We start from the raw sequence: 17,181 nt of genomic DNA, 5'->3' as shown, positions 1-17,181 counted from the left end.
CATGTTTTGATTTTTTTAAACTTTCTTTACCTTTTTTTTTAAAAAAAATTTCACTTAAATTTCTTGTTCTTTTTGCTTTTTTTGGGTTATTTTTGGATCATTTCCTCTTGAGTCACAATTGCCTTTTACCTGTGTTTTTTAAAGATCAAAGAAATTTTCTCAGGTCTCCAGGGAGTTTATAATCTTATTCTTTATTTGATAATTGACTATGAAATAGATAGAAATTATGGGAGAAATTATTTTCCAATGACCCTGGGTCCAGCTAAATAAAAATAAAAATAAAAACAAAAATAAAAATAAAAATAAAAATAAAAACAAAAATAAAAATAAAAATAAAAATAATACAAGCACAGAGTACTGCACATGCAACAGACCAGCAGAGCAATTCAGCATAAAAGGCCATTTAAAAACAGTTTGAAATACAAATGTTGAGTGCTTAAAATCCTAAAATCATAAGATGACACCATAAATATCAATACAACAGTTATGTGAAGTTGTTGGTAAATAAAATGTTTATTTTGTTGAAGAAATAGAACAGTAAATTGTTGTAATAAAACATCTGTCCTGTTGGCTGCTGGTTACATGTAGATAAAGAGGAACAGCGCCCTCTGCTGCATGACTGTAAGAACTGATATTGTCGCCTATGAAAACGTCATTATATAGCGACAATATTTTTCTCCTTTTTTTTAAAGGCTAATGTTGTCAATAAAGCTAAGCGTTTGTTTTTAAAGCTAGAATGCGATTTCGGAAATTATGCCAACTCTTTTAACTAAAAGTACAATTTATTTTCATCTACAGAATGACAGAGCCCGGAAGTCCACTCGGTTTGTAAACACATGGCTTGTCGTCGCGTTTGATGCTCAATTATGCCAAAACTCTTCGACATAAAGTTTCCGGGAGAATGTAAGACTCTTCCTGAAGGCTTTTGGTCCGCTGTAGATGTGTGGATAAAGAAACCTCACGTTGTAAACAAGCGTCTGTGCGGGGTGAAGGAGACAGAGAGTAAAGATGTGGACAGAGAGGCTCTGCAGCTGCTGCTGCTGGGTGATGATCAACTCTGTCAGGATGTGTTTTCCTTCATGATCAGCAGAGTTTCACCTGCAGAGACACACGGAGAGGAAAACCTCTGGTCCTCTAGTGTCAGGACATTTATTCCCAAAGTAAACAATTATGGGACACGCCTGCAAAAGGAGGTTATACTCAAAGGTAAGAGAGGATGAAAAAAAAATCTCAAGAATATAATAATACTGTAAAGTAATCTTAAATAATATGTGTGCTTACTATAAATATATAGTTCTCTGGACATTTTTTAAAACTTTTTGAAAATTATTTTTAAAATCTACTTATTCTTGCAATTTGGGAGACATTTCTTATTAAGTTACTCCTTGCCTTTCCCCCCCATGTTTCTGATTCAAACAAATTTGCTCAGTGTTCAAAGGCTAAAATAGTCATTAAAGGTGTCTGAATGCAGCACAAAAAATCCGATGCTGATCCAGGTCTCAAAGAGCTAAAAATGTCTGTCCATTTTAGACTTTTGCAGACAACAAGTCACTTTTGTTCCATTTGAAGAGGATTCAGAGGGACAGGTGTCTCCAAAGAAGGGCAACATTTATCAGCTCCAGCTTCTCCACCAGAGCTGTGAGGAATGGTGAGTGGCTGAAGTCCAAATTTTAAGTGCGATTTTCAGTGAAAATAGCCTTTTTTAAATAACTTTATTTGTTGATTTACAGTTTTTCTCCATTGCTTCGGCTCTTTTCTTGAAACAGAAAAGTTAGAAGTTAGCTGCTCAGTCTTTTCTAACTATCTTCCTCCCACTCGCTGCGCAATATTTGCAGTTTTTCAGTGTTAGAACACCACATGGTCAATATTTGCTGTGTCATTAAGCACTCAAATTAATTAATCAATCAATTAACTAATACATATCATTTTTACACTCTGTGAGAGTGTAAGATCTTAACACTTGATTTTGACACAAGACAGTTCCTTAATATTAAGTAATTACACAGGACCCACATTAAGGCCACTATCCTGTCAGTAATGTGATTTAGTAGCAGATGTTTCCAGAAAAAATGTCATTTAAATTGGCACAGACAGTAATCCTGGGGCTGGCACACAATTAAATTAAAAAAAAAAATTCAAAAACAAAATCAAAAAAACTATTAATACAAGTTTAAAACAAAATAAAAATCTAAACAGCTTTGGCTTTATCTGCAGGGCCTTGGAGCTGCACGTGTTGTCTTCAGACGCGTGGTTCTCTGATGGCGTGGCGTACCCAAAGCTGCCCTGGCTGTCCACCGATCTGCTGCCTAAACTGGTGCGCTGGGCCACCGAATGCAAGAGCAGCGAGTTCAGGAGCACCTTGTCCCTGCTGCCGGTGGAGAAGTACAGCATCATGTACCAGCAGCTGAAGGAGAAGTACAAAGCCATGGTCAAGGTGAGGTCAGCTTGGTCGTTTTATATGTAAATTGTTTAAATGCTGTTAGTATTTATTGAGCGTTGTAACTGAGTACTTGTTCCCCATGATCTGTAGGTTTGGCCTGAGGTTACAGATCCGGAGAAATTTGTGTATGAGGATGTTGCCATCGCTACATATCTCCTTGTGAGTTCAAACCTGGTTGATGCTGTTGTTTTATTACCAAAAAAATCAATGATTGATTGATTGTATGATTGCTGTCAAGTATACAAACATCATATTGTACATGTATGTGCAGGTGAAACTCAATTTTATCTGTCACAGCTTTGACCCAGTAAATCGATTCAAGTGTGATATCAGAGGCAGGTGAACGCGTGTCAGCAGCAGCTGGTTAGAAGCTCTTGTGTCTGTCTCGCGGTGCTGCAGGTGCTGTGGGCTGAGGAGCGGGCAGAGAAAGGTTTGACTGCCAGACAGTCCTTTGTGGACCTGGGTTGTGGAAACGGCCTCCTGGTTCACATACTGGCCAGTGAAGGGGTAAGTCAGGCTGGATGAATGTTGGCTGGTTGTGATTTACAGTATGTTACCTCCTGGTTAAAAGCTAACTGAAAGAACACAAAGCCACAGAAAACAACCAAGATGTGATAACTCTGATGCAGATTGGAGTTTTCTGACACCATAACTTAAGACAGTAGTTATATAGATGTAGTTTTGTACTGAACTGAACGCAACACTTTCAACCAACAACAGACCGAACGTACTGAAAATCTAAACCTGAATTTAGGACAGTCAGAAACTGTGCTTTAATGTCATGTTATGGTCCTGTCGTATGAGAAACTTTCTCAAAATAATAACTTTTTTAATTAAAATAATGAAAAGAGATCTTCAGACTTATCTTGAAGTCATTAGAAATGATTCTAAGTCATTATTTTGAGACATTTAGTCATTATTTTTGAAATGGTAAGTTATATTAAAACACTTAGTATTTTGAAACACCAAATCATTATTTTTGAAAAAACAATAAGTCATTATTTTAAATCACAGTCATTATTTTGAGACACTAAATCATTATTTTTGAAATACTAAATAATTTTAAAACACGTATGTCATTATTTTTGCAAAAACAATAAGCCATTTTAAAACAATTCATCATTACTTTGAATCACAAAGTCATTATTTTAAGACAGTAAGTCATTATTTTTAAATACTAAATCATTTTAAAACCCTTAGTTATAATTTTGAGACACAAAGTCAGATTATTTTGAGTTGCTTATTATGATGACTTGTAGGATCTTTTTTTTTCATTACATTGGCAGAAATGGCCTTCACGAGTAATGCAGTTGTGTAATTTAACATTGTTTTTATTGAAAAAAAAAATGTATTGAAATTTTTTTCAGCTCTTGTCTGGACCAACGTGGTGGACCATGGATAAACAGGATGGCAATTTAGGCACTCCAAATTAATAAAAAAATAGATCAACCAAAACAGAAACATTAAGAGCCCTTTTTTTTCTTCTAGTGGCTAATTAATAAAGTTGTCATCTTGACTTCTTCATGATTTAGCCACTACAATAAAGGCTTTTAAATATCTCCCATCTTGTTGATATATTTTTTCCTGAATTTCTTCGCGCCTGGATCTCCTTCCTGTTTATTCCACTGTGTCCCTGTTTCACACCTGACACATTTCTGATCTACGTTTACGGAGCAACCCGTCGTCTGTTTCCGAGTGGTGGACCATCTGTCTGCCTGACATCCCAGAAACACACTACGAGCTTAATTGGCTAGATAAATGCACTCTAATGAGATGCATTCAACAGAAAGTGCTTTTAAATTGGAAATAAATAACAGATTTTTAACCACTATAACACCAAACACCACTGTAAACACTGTACAAACACCAACCCGCTCAAATAAGAGGTCCTTTAATTAGCCGAATCTTCACTGACAGCTTAATCAGTGACACAAGGTCCACGTTGCTAAATTTAAAACATCTGCAAAACCATCTCGCCGTAATGGCTAGTCACAAATGAGGACAGGTGTAATTGCAATTAGACATTGTGGTGGTTGAGTGTGATCAGCCGCTGACCTTCGTGCCATCTTGTGTCGCAGCATCCTGGAAAGGGCATCGATGTTCGGAAGAGGAAGATCTGGGACATGTACGGTCCCCAGACTCTGTTAGAGGTGAGCAGGCTGAGCAAAAAGAAGGCGTATTCACTGTGACCACATTCAGGTTTTTAATTAGTGTTATTATCTCTTCACGTATCACACGCTGTAGGTGTATTTTCAGTGGGCATCGCCCCCTCACTGCTGCTGCTGCTGCTGCTTTGTGCTTTGGGTTCATCCACTGAATCTTCTGTTATTATGAGACACATTTCAGAGCACAAGTAAAACTCTTGTATTAAAGTACAAAATGTAAATCAGGCTGCTGTCAAAACAACCCAATGTTAAAGTCCTTTTTTTGCTGTTTCTGAGCTTTTGAATTTTTCACATTATCCTCATCAACAAGTGAAGTTTGGCTGGTTTTAAATTGGGGTCTACAGATTATCAGCCAATTATCAGGGCTAATATTTGGCATTTTGAGGATAATCTGTATTGCTTTTTTTTTTTTAATGATTGGCGATAAAATTAATTAATGAAAAAGTGTGTGTACTACGCGTATCCAACACCAGGGAAGGCAGTCTGCATGACATGCAAAAAGAGTGTCAGCATAGGAGGAAGTTTTACTTGTAAAACCTCATGGAGCTATTTTAAATTTAATTTTCACTGAACTTTAAAAAAAAAGTTGCAGGGGACTTGCTGTATATGATGTTGAAAGTTTCTGTTTTTATTAAGCTTTTGCTAAAGGCATTTATTTTCATGTTTATTGTAAATGCATATCGGTTCCAAATATCAGTTATTGGTATCATTAAGTACTAATAATTGTTATCGGCCCTAAAAAACAATCAGTCGTCCCCTAGTTTTAATGGAGATCTAGATGTCAAAATTTCCTTTGAAGTGCTCTCATTTATTTTGGCTCAAAAGTTGAGTTTCTAAATCCACTGGTGAGCAAATGCCATATGCTGAGGAAGAACATGTGACGTAATGGAAAGCTCCAGAACAGTTACTAATATACCTGAGATTCACTGTGCTACAGACCCAATACATAAACCATCCCCCAACATGCATTTGTGTGAATACAGTAGTATGTATCTTTTTAAATGCATAAAGAATCATCAGTTATGTGGACATATCGACTAGGTTGTAAAGGCAGGTTACATCAGAAAAATACATCACTTGACTGCAATGTAGCAAACCAGGAAAAAAAGCAATACTGACCATATTCCAATATCCAAAATCTAAGACGATATCAGGTCTCATATTGTAAAGAAAAATCAATGTAATGATATCACCCAGACCTACGGTAGCCAGTATATTTGGTTTTAGATCTATTGTTCAGAGAAAACAAGCATATTGAAGACATCAGTGTGGGTACTGGAAGCATTTTTCCAGTATTTTTTGACACTTACAGACCAAACAACTAAATGATTAATTGACCAAGTATTTGGTAGTCGCTGCCCTGAAATTTCCCTATAACCTTTAATTATTTGCAAAAATCCATTTGGAAAAAAAAATAAGTTTTTTTTAAACATATTTAAAAGTAATTAAGCAGGCAGCAGGCAGTATTACACTTAAGATACTCCTTTTTTAAGGATTGCTACAAGCTACAAAAAGAAAACAGCACTTCTGCACTGGAGACTGAGTCCAGACACATCATGTAAACATGCACACATTTGCAGGGAAACCTGCACTCTCCTGTCTGCTTCTTAGACTCAGTCATTCATTTGACAACAAGCTGCTGACTGCTTCCATTTCAGGTCATCTATTATTGACTGATTTTTTGGGAGCGGATGTGGTAGACCAATCTTTCAGGGCCCCCAGGGGTGCTGTACTCAACCTTCATTTGGAGGCTCGCTCTGAAGCTCACCGGCTCTTAATGTACATCATTTGTGATGCTTGTAGACGACCTGAGCCGAGTATGCATTGTTTTATATGACTTCATAGCTGGATTGTATTAGTTTGATCATCTAAATGTTATTTAGAGCCCACAGACTAAATGACTTCCATTTATTTCACATGGACAGGTGTTCTTTGATATATTTAAGAGTTTGAGAACGGAAAAGGTTTTCCTTTTTTAGACAATTTCCATAAAGTGATTCAGAATCAATCACACCTTCTTGCATCATCCCCGCTTCTAAGGAGCTCTTGTGCTTTTGGGGTCTTTGCTATTTCAGGAAAAGGCAATTACTCCCAGCGAGAGCTTCTTATTCCCGGGTACGGACTGGCTGATTGGGAACCACTCGGACGAGCTCACACCATGGATCCCCGTTATAGCTGCCAGGCGAGTCATCAGCAGACACAATCTCACTCAGCAGCTCAAGTGCCAGCTGATCTCTCCAATTTGGAATAGCATTATGTGCAGAGGGAGAATGTGTGAATATGTGTGTGTGTGTGTTTGTTCCTGTGTGTCAGTTTATATTTCCCAATGCGACCACCTGATGGTGATGTTGAGCCTCAGTCTGAGAAATGGACTTTTCTCTAATCTGACTTCAGATGATAATCTCTCTAATTGTTTGTTTCCTGTTTGTTGAACAGATTCTTAAAAAAAAAAAAGTCAGCGCACTTCCCACCGAAGATTTATAACCATCATTTCCTCTTGGTCAGAATCTGTATTTTGCTCTCACTGCAGGTCATCCTACTCCTGCCGCTACTTCGTCCTCCCCTGCTGTTTCTTCGACTTTTATGCAAAATACCAGAGACGTCGGTGCAAGAAGTCTCAGTATAAAGAATACATCGACTTCATCACGGAGGTCAGCCAAGTCAGTGGCTTCAACACTGAAGAGGACTGCCTGAGAATACCGTCCACCAAAAGGGTATTTTACACCAGCCTTGTCTCATATTGTGTGACTGACATGTTTTTAAATATTAAACATTTTTTTTATATTTACTCCAAAAGAAGTTATAAAGTTACATTTAGAGCTGCAGCTCTAATCTAATACATGTTTTGGTTCGTGTCTAAATGGTGACGCCAGAAAGGAGATAATCCTCGTGAGATTTCATGTTTCATGTTTCAAGTGATCACTTTAACTTTTCCAAGCCCTTTCCTTAACCCTAAAAGTGCTGAAGCTAACCAGGCCTTAACCACAGTATTGTCACACTATTAACCCTTTGAAATCTGGGAAAATGGGAAGAAGCTAATAAGCAACTTAAGAGCAAATGACCCCAATATTAGCAAAAAATTACAAGAAAATTACCAGAAAATTAGCCTAGACTACGTAGTCAGTCAGTTGGTGGTAAAGAGTTAGGACGCAAGCTGGTTTCTTGATCAGCTCGTGCACATGTACTGCATGCCTATCAAGTTGTAGGTGTGACTGACCTTTGTTGCATGTCCTCTCTTCTCATCTTTTTGTCTCATCTTTCTGTGACTTTCCAATAACATGAGCATATTTTCTTCTTGTAAAAACGGTTATCAGAATTGTCTGCAAAATTATTATAAACTGCATTCAAGTTCTTCAGACCTGCACAGCTGTGCATCCCCGCCTTTTCTCCACCTGAGGCTCATTTATTACAGACAGGCAGAAATAAATCAAGTCTTTATCATCCCCAAAGGGACGTTTCCTTCACAGCTGCCAGACAGTAATTGCCTCTATACACATGGACACATAATAAAAACAAGCAAGTATTTACTGGGCTTTTAATGTACAGCGATCAGTCATAATCACTTTGTACATAAAAGCAGCAGCTCCCCAAACAGCAGTACATATATCCAGAATGATTTGTGTTGAAATAGTGCAGTTTGTTTTGTTTACAGTAACACACATATTGAGGATTTGTGTTCCTGCTTTTGAGTTTTTGAGCCTCAGCACCCACAGGAGTCCTCCTGACATCCAGCTCCTTTTTTTTCCTGCAGGTGTGTCTGGTGGGAAAGTCAAGAAGCTACCAGCTTTCTGACGAGGCCGAGGCAGAGCGGCGAAGAGCTCATTACATCCAGAGCCGCCAGACCGCCTCTGGGCTCGCAGTTCAAAGGTCAGACATCCGAAATGATGGTGACAGTTGCCATGGGAACGAAGACACTAACGGAACCCCTGACAGCAGCTGGGGAGCGGGGTTCCAGCCCAGAGATAGGGTTGAAACGGTTCGAAACTGCGCCGCTCTCCCACGAGACTTTGTTGACGGTGTTGTCCTGCGGGTTGCTATGGCTCTTCTGGGAATGACTGAAGATGACGGCAGCAGGTCCTCCAGTGACTGGAATCGTGGAGGTAAACCGCAACAAAACACACAAGATAAACAAACAAATCACACAAGTCTCCCCGGACATGAGTTGTTACTGAAGAGATGAACGGGTTCAGATTAAATCCAGAGTAGGACACATTATCTGTGAAGCCATTATTGTTATCATGCACTGTAGGGGGTTGCTGAATTCATTACTTTTTGATATGTGTTGAAGGGCAGCTATATATATATGCAGCTGGGGAGCGGGGTTCCAGCCCAGAGATAGGGTTGAAACGGTTCGAAACTGCGCCGCTCTCCCACGAGACTTTGTTGACGGTGTTGTCCTGCGGGTTGCTATGGCTCTTCTGGGAATGACTGAAGATGACGGCAGCAGGTCCTCCAGTGACTGGAATCGTGGAGGTAAACCGCAACAAAACACACAAGATAAACAAACAAATCACACAAGTCTCCCCGGACATGAGTATAAAAAGATCCCAGCCAAAATATGTAACACAGCGTGACGTTAACTTCACATTCTCCGTATATGTAACCTCAACACTCCCAGAGCAACACTGATGAGTCACTTCTCACATTTCTCGTCACTGCCTTGAAATACATTTCCACGTGCGTCGTGGCAGGTTGGCAGCCTCTGCAGCCTGAACCTCTCGTCTGATCCCCACTTCCATCATCCGATCTGACCCCCCACCTCTCTCGTCAACACCCTGTCCTTCTCTCGGCATCAGTCGACAGGGCCTTCGTGACACACAGCGACGCCACTTTGAACTCCTGCATCTCACTCTCTGCCTGCAACTTCCTGCGCCGCACGGTACAGAGAGTGCCACACACGCCGCATCACACAAATATGCACAACGCCAACGCATCACCTTTGTCAGCGCCTCTTCACCACCACTGCCGCACACACACATGCGTGGTATGAATGAGATTAGGAGATGAGGACTTCTATGATTAAAACAGAAAATTCTCTGTCATTATGTCAGATCTGAAATTAGAGGTAGAAAATATGAGGGAGAGCGAATAAAGGGAGTGTGTAACCCTGTATAGAGATGACTGGATGAATAATGCACCACCATCTATGATTTATGCATGAGTATGCATTTGTATCGAGGTATTCCTACCAGTTATCTGCTGTGTAAGAACAAAGGGTAAATCCAGGGCGAGCCAGTCCATATTGAAAAGATCCAGAGTCATCGCAGGGCTTTTGAGACTCAGTTTCTCTTGATTTTTAATGCATCTTCAAAGTGTATGAGTGTGTGTTTAATCTATTCGTATCTGATATTTGAAGTGATACTTCAGTAGAGTTTTGGTTCTATAGCTTCCTGGCTTTAGTGTAAGTCCAAATTTTGTTAAATATGCAGTACTTATCAGTTGCTCCTGAGCAGCGAGTCTCTTTTTTTTAACTCTTTGAGAGTGCAAATGCATCTGAAATACACACATTTAACTCATTAATTGAAAAGCATAAAATAATAATTAAATACTTCTGCTGCTGCTACTACTACTACTACTACTAATATTAATAATGATAATGACTTTATTTTTGTAGTACATATCTACAAAAGGTTACAAAGTGCTTCACAGAGTGCATGAAAATAAAACAAAAAATACAGTTACAATAATTTAAACAGTTTTAAGTGCTAAGAAAAATAGAACAAAAGGAAATAAAACACCTATACAACACTTAACAGAAGTCACCTATCAGAAAATGTACAAATCAGGCATCAAAGGGAAAAGCTTTCCTATAAAAATATGTTTTAAGCATTTTTAAAAAAAAAATATGGGTGAGGTGCTAGCGAGCCTAATCTTCTCAGGCAGAGAATAAGTCTTTCTAGGTCAGCTGATTTAATTTTGGTAATATTTGTAAGGTGTTGTTGACACGTTGTTCAAAGTTTAGTTGAGAATCAAATGTTATGCCTAAATTTCTCGCTGTTGATTAAGATAGTAAATGTGTTTCTTTGTCCAGCTGAACTTGGATCGGGTGCAAAAACAATATATTTCTTGCTGAAATTCTCTCATATTTAATAATCTCTAAACTAGGCGGGGGTTGCCTCCTTTTAAGAAGGAAACAATGTTAGACTGTTTTGTCGAGGCAAAATTCATTATTTGAAACCAATGTGACCAATTTATAAGCCTTCCTGCTGCTGGACAGCATGATACTTGCTCCCTAAAGTTAAAATACTGTATATTTCACAGGTGTTTCAAATGGCTGTGTGAGATGTGCAGACGTGTAAGGCTGGCTGCTGTAGCTTTACTAATTCATGCATGCTGTACTGCTGACTGGGCTCAGGTAGTTATGTAACCCTGCTGAGAATGAAAGTCAGTGTGCAGCTGTACGTCTAACATGCATCGTCAACAAAGCAGTAAAATCTGTTTTTTGGGCAACCTTTTTTGTCCCCAATAGAGGGTTACAGATGGGTTCAAAATGCACAAGTATTTCATGTAAATGTTTGTATAGTTTCGTTGTGCATCCATGTAGCTGTAGCCTATGTACCGAACTGAAATGGGAGTGGGTGCGAGTGGGTACAGAATTTTATTAACGGCTCCCATCACACTTCAGTTTAGTCCCAGAGTCCTTCAGGAGACCCTGCAGCAAGTTGTGCGTTGTAGAATCATCGTCAAGTAGTTTACACAAATTTCAGTTGCACTCAGCTCACATTTGAGCTCTTTATAATGATACCACCACAACGGATCAGTCAAAATATCAATAAGTCGGTCAAAAAAGAGTAAATCTGCAGCAATCATTTCAAAGAGCAATGTGCAGGATTTTGTGGTATCCAGCGGTGAGGCTGCAGATTGCAACTCCCTATGCAGATATAAACAAAATGAAAACGCAACAATTCTTCGTTTCAGGTGATTATACACTAAAAAAAAACATAGTTACCAACATTTTTTTTCCATTTCTGCTAATAGATTACCCTAAGTCCCACACTATCGATCCTTTAAGTTGTCTTTTATGAAAAATTGGCAAAACAAGCTTGTGTCATCAAGCTTGCCATGTCATCTTGGCCTGTGCGAAATTGCAATATGAAGTTTTCACCATTCCCTAACAATTTAAAGACCAGACTGTTTGCTAGAATAATCTAGACGGTAATTGTTCCAATATTCTATAATAAAGATAGCAGCCATACATAATATTATATTGGAAATTTAAAAAAAATCCTGTATCTATAAGTATTGTTAAGAATGGGATGGTGCTAATTTGGCTTTTCACAAGACTTGACTTCACAAGAAAACAGTAAGAACTAAGGTAAGTAAAAACAATGATGATTTTATGAAGCAGAAATATTGTTTTTCTCATCTTTCCCAACTTTTTAATCATTTTGTGACCCCTTTGGATGAATCTGGCTCGCAGGTTAAGAAATTATTCTGAGCATTTTAAGGTTTTGAAAGGCAATTAAATTAATATCAATATTAATGAGCAAATTTGTATGCCACAAAATGACCATTAATCTATCAATGATTCATGCTTAGTTACCTTAAATTCATGAAAGAAAACTTGTGAAAACGATTTTTGTTCACCAGAGACATGCAAGAAAAACATCTGCATGATTCAAAGTAACACAGCCTGAATAATTGATATATAAATGTGATACAATTGATAGATATACTTTTTGGATGAAGTATTCCTTTAAAGAGAGTTAAAAAGTAAGTGAAGTTATATATATATATATATATATATATATATATATATAGTTGGCTGTTTTGTTCATGTATTCATTTATATTTTGAGAGATATTAACTAAGCATCCATTATATATATATGTATGTATGTATGGAAATTTACACACACACACTCAAAATATAAATGAATAAATAAACAAAACAGCCTACAAAAAGCCTATAAAAGGTGTGTTTTCGGAAACCAGTCCAAACAGTCATAGCTTGGGGAAGCTGATTTGGGCTAACAGAGAATGTGCGATCATTTTTTGTATGGCAGTTGGAGCGGGGAATTAATAAAAGGCCAAAATTTGTTGACTGGATTGGTCATTAGGTGGAGTAAGGAGGGAGGAGATCAGTGATGTAACTGGGGGGTATGGTATTGTAGTGCAATATATGTAATCAATAGGACTTTGTCGTTTATTGTGAATGTTACAGGAAGTCAGAGGAAGCATACTGGCTGACTTTTGTGGTCAGTTGCTGCTCTGATTTATTCACCACTCAGCAATCTTAGAGCTGATTTCCTCCGTTCAGCCTGATTCTGAATCAGTTTAAGCAGCAAAAACAATCGTCAGCAACAATCAGTTACAGCGGTTGCTGTTTGCACAGGGGACGTTTCTGCCTTAAAAACTGTATGTTAAGCCAAGCCATTAATAACCGTCTCTGTTGGTCTTAGTCCAAGCAGATTCTGCTCCGTCAATACTGCCTTTCTCCCATTAATCCCCATTAACATGGTAGGCAGCAAAGGGCAGCTCTAAAGGCGTATTGATATTATATTAAGGCCCGGAGCTCCCTGGCGTCTGGGCTGGAGGACGGCAGTCTGCCCAGTTTCACACTCGGCAGTGCACTGTGTTTGGCCGTGCAAGTGTGTGTGAATGTGGGAGTGTGTTGCATATTTCAGGGATTAACTCAGCAATATGGCCAGCTAAGTTTAGGATTTATTTTGGTGGACAATATGCTTTAGAAAACCATCACAGCTGTAAAATTCAGTTGTACATTTAGTGTAAAGTCATAAATAATATTAACGCTGAGATGGTAAATTTAATTCTTTGTCCAGCTGAACTTGGATCGGAGGCAAAGACAATATATTTCACAGTGAAATTCGCTCACATTTAATCATCTCTAAACCAGTTGGGGTTGTCTGGAGTGCCACCAGAGATTCGGTGTAGAAGTATGATGAAGATGGCATTATGATGTCTGCAGATTTAGGTCAAATATTGTTATGAAACAGTACAAAGGGGCATTGGAAATCCTGTGGTGTGTCCCTCTCCAATATGTCAGAGAAAACAGGAGAAAGACTGTCATTTGTACAAAGCAAAGGTCAATCCTGATTGAATTCTCTTCTGGGGTTAAAAGGGCAAATCCAGAAATACAGAAAATTTCAAAGCAGCTCCGAGTACGTCATTTGTCTGCTTACTTTTCTCTAAACTCGTAGCTTTATGCATTTTAATATGGCCCTTTCTACTTTTTTGCTCTTTGGTATCTAAAATTACTGTCCCAGTGGGGGAGTGACGACAGTGACTCACGCTCTTAAAGGCCGGTGGGAGATCCAGTGGTAAAATTCATGCTGGTTGCCCTGACAGCTTGTTGGAGCAGCTTTAATTGAGCACACTTCACAGCCCTGACTTACACTAAAAGACAGTGACTGAGGTGTTTTTCTTTCTCCCTCTCTTTTCTGCTAAAATGTTCGGTATGTCGCATTGATCTCCCTCTCACTCCTGGAGCATTTTCATGTTGTTGCTCTGCCTCTGTCCAAACAACCGGTGACATTGACGCAAGCCATTGGATGCTTGTTTCTTACGCTGCAGTGGTGAATAAAAATTATTTTAGTGCATGCCTGAAGCAGCGTGCTAATATATTGATGAATGTGACATCGATAGACCTCCTTCTGCTCCTTTGTGACACTTTGCTCTTTCTTTCTTTTCTTCCTCTCCTCCCTGCTCCTCAGGCAGCCTCTCTGTGAGCGAGGTCGCCGGGCTGTTGGAGCAGGAAACCCTGCAGCTCCTGAAGAAGGAGTGTGGAGGCCTTCAGACGCTGCTCAAGAACAACCACCAAGTCTTCAGAGGTAGTTGGACAACACGCTTTATATACATTTTCAGGGCTACTTATAACATAATGTATCGTATCGTATCGTATCGTATCGTATCGTATCGTATCGTATCGTATCGCGTCTTATCGCGTCTTATCGCGTCTTGTCGTGTCGTGCCGTGCCGTGCCGTGCCGTGCCGTGCCTTGTCTTGTCTTGTCTTGTCTTGTCATGTCTTGTTTTATCTTGTTTTATCTTGTCTTGTCTTATCTTGTCTTGTCGCGTGTTGTCGTATTGTATGGCATTGTATCATAATATATCTATGTTTTATATATGTTTTATGTTATCTTATATGGAGCCACCAACAGAGGTCCGAGCTAAGCCCTTAATGTCCTAAAATCCTAGAAATGTCCTGAATTCCTAGAAAATCCCAAAATCTTAAAAATGCCCTAAAATCCTAGAAATGTCCAAAAATAAACATCCTAAAATCTAGAAATTATCTAAAATCCTGTAAATGTCCAGCACTAAACTTCCTGAAATCTTAGAATCATCCTAAAATAAATGTCCCAAAATGATCCTAATGTCCTGAAGTCTTAGAAATGTCTTAAAATGAGAGAAACATCCTGAAATCCTTGAAGTCTTCAGAAATCCTAGTGGCGTCCTGAAGTCCTAGAAATGTCCTAAAATCCTAAAACATGTATGGGGTGCTGCAACTGGCCCCTGGCCTTCTGTCTTTTGGCAAAAGTGGCCCCCAAGCATAGCAAGTTGAGTATCCCTGGTCAATAGGAACAGCTTTACCTGTGAGTTTTAAAGGTAGCACTTTGTTCTGAAGAGGTCCTGTGTCTTTCTGTCGTTCCTTGTCTTTCAGTGGAAGGTGGGAGGGTGCACATAAGAGACTGGCGGGACAGGAAGTCCTCCAGGGCGGATACCCAGAGGAAGCCTGTTGCACCTGGTGCTCTGAAAACTCGGCCCTGCTGGTTCTACGACCACCACCCTCAGTGCTGCCCCCTGCAGGCCGAACACTGTGCCTTCGCTCATGGACCTGACGACCTCCGACCCTCAACCAGACCTCTGAAGAAGATGAAAAATGCCTTTTGATTGGCTCATTTGTTCTGAACAGGTCATTTGAACTCATTTATTAGTAGATTATAAAACTCAGGAACTGCTTCTCTAATTAACAGCATTCACTGAGTTCACTGAACCTCCTGGAAAAGTCCCGACATCAAGTCCCACAGCCGCCAAGAGGAAGAAGTTCAGGTCCAAGCAGTGTGAGTTTTATTAATGCCACATTTTATTATTTCTGGAAAATGAGGTCTTGAAATTTCACACTGACCACTTTTTTTTCGGTGCGAGGCTGCCAGAATGTGATGCTTCCTGGTGCAGCGTTAGGTTTCACTTTTTCACAACACCGGGTTACATTGTCTGCTTTCAGAGTTTTCTTTCTTTCATTTATTTTGAGAAACGGGCTTCTGCTAAGCTCGGAAAATTTTACACTTAGCGTTTATTAAAGTGTATTACAAGCTGCTTCTTTTTTTTTACTTAAAGATAATCAAATCTGTGATAGATTTCTTTGTTGTCGAGCACTCAGGCTGTCTTTCAACTTTTCTCTCCACTGCAGCAAAACTTTAAAAGCTTTCACTTAGACACTTAATTCACGTCAGACAGGTACTTTGAGGTTCACAGGCAGGGTGGAGGATAGAGGCCCGACAGCGTTTGAACAAAGTAAATGTTAGCGGCATGAATTATTTGTTGGCAGTAGCTGAGGGGTGAGCTGCATGTTGTCCCCTCTGGACGGGGGCTCACTGCTGTGTCTCTCTAACACAGTGTGCCATCACCCTGTGGCTCAAATGTCAAAAACAGTTAAGGCCCACTCAGGGACTGCAGCGGGGTGATGGGAAGCATCTCCTCGGGGATTTGTTTGTTTATTTGAACAACAATAATGAAGCCATTGAGGTAAAAGAGCAGAATATTAAATCTATCAAGTTTTGCAATTGTGACAGTGAATAATGTTTTTTGTTTTTTGTTTTTTTAAGGTAGTTACACAGTGTAGTTTCCTGACAATAAGTGAAAGCATATTTTGGGTATCTTGTTTTGCCATTTGGTGCCACTAATGTGTAAACTGACCACTGTTCACCCAAATAATGAAAACATTTTTTACAACTGTGGAAGGCAAGTTCTTTCTATTTCTAAGGTATTTTTTGGGGCTTTTTTGCCTTTGTTGGATAGGACAGTGACAGCATGAAAGGGAGAGAGAGGGGATTCGAACCCACGGCTGCTGTGGCAAGGATGTAGCCTCTGTACATGGGCCACCCGCTCTACCAGGTGAGCTAGAGGGCATCCCATGGAAGCCACTTTCTGCCAGGAAAAAAAGTGTGAGATAGGCCCAGATTCTGACTAATTATCTCATAATTTTGACTTTAGAAGGCTGTTTTCATTTGTTATCTTCTATTTAATTTATCATCATTTGACTTAAAAGTCTAAATTTAGAGTTGTCTTGTAGTTGTTGTTTACTTTCTCATATTTGTTTGATTTACTATTTCAGGATTTTGATGGAAAAATGTCTACACTTATTATTCATTATTCATTATCTTCTACTTTTCATGCAGTACCTCATAATTTTGAGTAGTAAGGCATATTTTTTTGACTTAGTATCTTATAATTGTAACTTATTAGAATTTAGTCTATATATTGTATCTAATAATTTTGATTTCAAGGGACAGTTCACCCAGAAATAAAAAGAATACATATTTTTCCTTTCACCTGTAAAGCTGTTTTGTTTTGGTTTTTTTTACCTAAAATTTTTGCTTAGTATCTCATGACTTTTT

At 39.0% G+C, this 17,181-nt stretch overlaps 1 protein-coding gene across 5 annotated transcripts in view; it reads left to right on the top strand.

Annotated features, from left to right (window-relative positions):
* Positions 1–701: 701 nt before the first annotated feature.
* The window catches only part of trmt44 (tRNA methyltransferase 44 homolog), a 38,533-nt gene continuing 22,053 nt past the window's right edge, over positions 702–17,181 (top strand). For 2 of the 5 annotated variants that reach the window (XR_006107118.1, XR_006107117.1), the window contains exons 1-12: positions 702–1,206; positions 1,531–1,648; positions 2,215–2,434; positions 2,531–2,599; positions 2,840–2,947; positions 4,519–4,590; positions 6,681–6,787; positions 7,136–7,319; positions 8,357–8,567; positions 8,941–9,078; positions 14,279–14,395; positions 15,225–15,624. Coding sequence is in view for 2 of the 5 variants with exons in the window: in XM_042512452.1 (XP_042368386.1) it covers positions 867–1,206; positions 1,531–1,648; positions 2,215–2,434; positions 2,531–2,599; positions 2,840–2,947; positions 4,519–4,590; positions 6,681–6,787; positions 7,136–7,319; positions 8,357–8,567; positions 8,941–9,078; positions 14,279–14,395; positions 15,225–15,454 (1,914 nt within the window). In the remaining 3 variants the exon portion in view is untranslated. Of the gene's footprint in view, positions 1,207–1,530; positions 1,649–2,214; positions 2,435–2,530; positions 2,600–2,839; positions 2,948–4,518; positions 4,591–6,680; positions 6,788–7,135; positions 7,320–8,356; positions 8,568–8,940; positions 9,079–9,296; positions 9,556–14,278; positions 14,396–15,224; positions 16,621–17,181 lie in introns of those variants that run through there. The other 3 variants (XR_006107119.1, XM_042512452.1, XM_042512453.1) reach the window with 3 other exon arrangements.

This window comes from Plectropomus leopardus, chromosome 23, assembly GCF_008729295.1.
Source record: "Plectropomus leopardus isolate mb chromosome 23, YSFRI_Pleo_2.0, whole genome shotgun sequence".
Lineage (NCBI taxonomy): Eukaryota > Metazoa > Chordata > Actinopteri > Perciformes > Serranidae > Plectropomus > Plectropomus leopardus.
The sequence above is the reverse complement of the archived record's forward strand: the minus strand, read 5'-3'. Positions and strand labels throughout refer to the sequence as shown.